The sequence below is a fragment of the Cibotium barometz genome, chromosome 23, assembly GCF_041138505.1.
Source record: "Cibotium barometz isolate CiBa-2024 chromosome 23, ASM4113850v1, whole genome shotgun sequence".
Classification (NCBI taxonomy): Eukaryota; Viridiplantae; Streptophyta; class Polypodiopsida; order Cyatheales; family Cibotiaceae; genus Cibotium; species Cibotium barometz.
This window is the reverse complement of record NC_141068.1, coordinates 24,589,176-24,593,409: the sequence shown is the minus strand read 5'-3', so window position 1 is coordinate 24,593,409 and position 4,234 is coordinate 24,589,176. Positions and strand designations below refer to the sequence as shown.

The 4,234-nt window shown below is 42.5% G+C and overlaps 1 protein-coding gene across 1 annotated transcript; it reads right to left on the bottom strand.

The window, feature by feature from the left end:
* Positions 1-918: 918 nt before the first annotated feature.
* LOC147625771 (uncharacterized) lies at positions 919-3,814 on the bottom strand. The gene is made up of 2 exons (XM_086817327.1): positions 3,290-3,814; positions 919-2,872 (listed from the first exon to the last, which is right to left on the bottom strand). The coding sequence occupies exons 1-2, from the start codon at positions 3,401-3,403 to the stop codon at positions 1,232-1,234; spliced, it is 1,755 nt and encodes a 584-aa protein (XP_086673453.1). The 5' UTR covers positions 3,404-3,814; the 3' UTR covers positions 919-1,231.
* Between the last annotated feature and the right edge of the window lie 420 nt (positions 3,815-4,234).

The following is a 4,234-nucleotide window of genomic DNA, read 5'->3' as shown; positions in this document are numbered from 1 at the left end:
AAATCTAAATCATATAATAGTAATATAGTAAATAATATACTAGTTTTAACATGAATATCTTATAGTATTTTAATATAGCTATTAGTATTAACATAAAAACAACAATAATAAAAATGATATAAATATTACTTTAATGCAAATATTTTTTGTATTAGAAGATCATAAATAATAATATATATCATATAAAATAATCAAATTTTCCATGTCAATTTTAATTATAGTACGTTATTTTTAAATTAATTAGAATATCTATATATTTGTGTGTGTGTGTGCGTGGGTGTGGGGGGGTGTGTGTGTGTGTGTGTGTGTGTGAGAGAGAGAGAGAGAGAGAGAGAGAGAGAGAGCGCTGTTTTAATGTCGTGGGAACAATCCCAAGAGACCAAACAAGATCTATCCGACAGGAGTGAGTTTCGAACATAAGACGTGTTGAATAACAACTCCATGAGCTAACCAATCTACCACACATTGGGTAATAGAAAGGTTAGCCCATTTTGTTTATTTACTCACACACCCAGTGAAGAACGCTATTTTAATGTCGTAGGAACAATCCCAAGAGACCAAACAAGATCTATCCGACAGGAGTGAGATTCGAACACAAGACGTGTTGAATAACAACTCCATGAGCTAACCAATCTACCACACATTGGGTGATAGAAAGGTTAGCCCATTTTGTTTATTTACTCACACACCCAATGAAGAACGTTGTTTTAATGTCGTAGGAACAATCCCAAGAGACCAAGCAAGATCTATCCGACAGGAGAGAGAGAGAGGTGGGGGGGGGGAGACAAACACTCACCTAGACTTGCATGCCAGATAAAAGTTCTCCCCTCATTGTGATTTGAAACTATTGTATTTTAGTACCCTCTCCAATGTATAACTACAAGCCATGGCAAAGGACGAGGAAAACTTCTAATCTCATTGTGGTATGAAAAGGCTTTATATTTTACAAGTTTGTATAGTACTCTTCAAAAATAACCAGAAGGTGTCATCTTCACCCTCCACTAAAACTTGAGAGCTTGTTAGAAATCCCTTTGTTTTGGCACACTAAACTTAACATTACAATATATATGTATAGGGCCATGGCATAGGAGTGCCAAAGCCTAATGCACACACAACATCAAAGATGTCCAAGGCATTTAGATTTTTTTGTGTATATTTGCCCCAATTTTGATCCAGGCATGGTGTTGTTCCTTCATCCATCATGTCCTTCAATGTTCTCATGTTGGGCATTTCATTTGCCTAGTATAGTAGAAGAAGTAGCAGCATCATCAGTGACATTTAGATGTGTGGCCAACATAGCAAGAGGAGGAGGAGGAGCTACCACCTTGATGAGAGCAGTAGGAGGAGCTACCACCTCGGTGGCGGCAGAGATGGGGGGTGTCATGGCTCCAACACATGACAAGCCCCATCCTTGAGGGGTCAGCACAGGTGCAAAATGGGGCCATGCCCTTAATACTTCTTGTGGCATCCCATCAACCCAATACATGTTGTAGAAACAAGGCCATTTTCCCCCCAAAATTGGCAAAACCTCCCCACTGCAACAGCCCCCATGAGCTTCATGACAGCCTACTCTCTCCAAAGAGTTATTGTTGAAAACCCCCTCAGTTTCTGAGGGGTTGCATAGAGAGAGGTGGGGCTCATCGCTATGGAAAGAAGCCTTGATTTTGCCAAATCCATTGCACTCACCTGTCAAATGGGCCTTAATTTCACCTGAGCCAGAGCACCCACTCCAACCTTGCAAATGATCCTTCATTTCGCTTGATCCATCGCTCCCACTGTGCAAATTTAGCTCAAACTCACTTGATTTAGGACGCCCAATGTGCAGATTTGCCTTTTGCTTGCCTAATCCCGCGAAGCCACTTTGCAAATTTGCCTTATTTTGGGCTAATCCAGAGAACCCACTTTGCAGATTGGCGCCAAATCTAGTAAACCCAGCACTTTGCAAATTGGCCTTGCTTCCGCCTAATCCAGAGAACCCGGCCTTAATTCCGCCTAATCCAGGGAACCCACTTTGTAAATTGGGGTTGATTTCGCCCAATCCTAAGAACCCACTTTCAAGGTTGGCATTCATTATGCCCAATCCAGAGGACCCACTTTGCCGAGTAGGCTTAATTTCGCCTAATGTGGAGAACCCACTCTGTAAATTGGTATTGATTTCGCCCATTCGAGAGAACCCACTTTGCAAATTGGGATTAATTTGGTCTAAACCAGAGAACCCACTTTGCAAATTGGGATTAATTTGGTCTAAACCAGGGAACCCACTTTGCGGATCCGGTTTAATTTCGTCTAATCGAAGAAACTCACCGTGAGAGTTATGGTTAACGATGCCCAATTCAGGAGGCTCGAATTGCAGAAGGTTAGGAAGCTGGGGAGCCTTTATTTCTGTAGAGAACTGAGTACTGTGCAGATTCGGTTTGGCTCCTGCAGAGAGGTCGAGGTTGGTGTTCACGCTGCGCAGAAAGGGCCTGAGGTTGGTGTGGCCGTCATGATCTGATAGTGGTGGGAAAGCTTGCCTCACAGAGTGTTTGCTTTTCCGCTTTCCGGCGCCCACAGGAACGTTTCTGAGGGTGCCCCCTGCTGTCCAGTAGCGCTGGCAGTGCTTGCAGAAATGGCGAGGCTGGTTCACATTGTAATTGTTGAAATAGCAGAACTTCGTGTCTGCGCTATGGCAGCGTGGGCACCGCGCTAGCATTTCTGCTGGCTTTGCTTTCTCGCCTGTCTGAGAACCCATTGATTTTGCTTTCCCGCCTGGCTTTATCTCTTCCCCAACTGTTCCCACATTCGGATTGCTGCTGCTAAGGTTCTCTTCTTCATCAGAGCTATTCCCAAATGAGACCCCTTGCTCATCCACCCCACAAGGCGATAACTCCTCCTGCAAAAAGCAAATGAAACCCTAGTTTGTGTGAAATTAAGAGCCCATCAATTAAAAACTAGAGTGAAATCAAGTGTCCACAGATCACCCATCAACAAAATTAGTGTAAAATTAAGGGTGCATTAAGAAAAATGGCCTATTTAATGGAGATTAAGAACCCCCGTTGAAGACCTTAATAAGACCCTAGTTTGATTAACATTTGAGCACCCTTTTACAAAACTAGGGTAAAATCAAGAGCCCACACAACACAACAGATCAGAACTTGAGCAACCATCCATAAGAAAAAATTTAGTGAGCTAATCACACATCACCAATGCACCGTTACTATGCCGCGTTCACACCACAGTGTGCAGTTAGATTACTCATTAATAGAGAGAATTATGAGGGCCTAATTGGACAAGATTATGGATAACCCACCTTAATCTCAGCTGCATCAGTTGTGGAAGGGCCTTTGATTCTCTTGCCAAAGAGCATGATTGCAGGGTCTGGTCCATCATCTCGCCTTCTCAGAGAGCTTGATGAGAGATCCATTATTACAAGGGTTTTGAGTCGTTAAAATAGATTAAAGGTCAAGAAGGGAGATTGAATTAGAGGGAAACAAACCAATGAGGGACTCTCAGACGTCATAAGGCAAGCAAAACTAGGGTGGGAATAAGAAAACGAGATGATAGGTGTTAAGGTGGAGATGGAGGCTAAATGGGTGCAAAGAGAGGAGATGCAGAGAAGGGGCAATAGTCATTAGAATGAATGGGGGGAGAAGGTTGTGAAGGGATGACATCAATGGCTTAGCTATGGCAGAATGGAAGGGAAAACTCTGTTGTTTATAAAATATGAAGAGGAAGGGAGCAGCAACCAACAAGCAGAAGATGGAGAGTGAACAGAATTATAAAGAAAACCAGAGAAGATTTCCATTTTTAATTTTTTTAATTTTTTAAAACCAAAGCAAGACAAGAGAGCTACCTACCTAAAAGTGGGAGCACTGGGGAACACCCTGCTTTACCAAAAGCGGAAACACCATTCCTTCATTAAACAAAACTAATCACTTTTTACCCAAATTTGCAAATCCATAAAATCTTCAAATTGATATTTGACCCTCCCCCTCCAATGCGTGCCACGTGTACGTGGACGTTGACTAGCCAATCATTGACTGCCACGAACTCTTTTGGCCCATCTCTCTTTTTTTCTTTTTTTTTTTAGGTCCTTTTTTTTTCCCCACTGAAATTCTGCCCTCTTTTTTATGTCCGTTTCACATAAAGTACCTTTATAAAGGTTTGCTCCCACTTTTCAAAAGCTACTTCCCCCTTTCACGTGTCCACTGTACTTTGTGGCGCACACCCTATCACTCACACCATAACTCCCACG

What these genes read in the sequence shown, in the direction of transcription:
- LOC147625771 (XM_086817327.1), bottom strand. Translation starts at nt 3,403, where the DNA reads ATGGATCTCTCATCAAGCTCTCTGAGAAGGCGAGATGATGGACCAGAC. An exon ending in CTGATGCAGCTGAGATTAAG is followed by an intron (nt 2,873 to 3,289) that starts GTGGGTTATCCA and finishes TGCTTTTTGCAG; the next exon opens with GAGGAGTTATCGCCTTGTGG.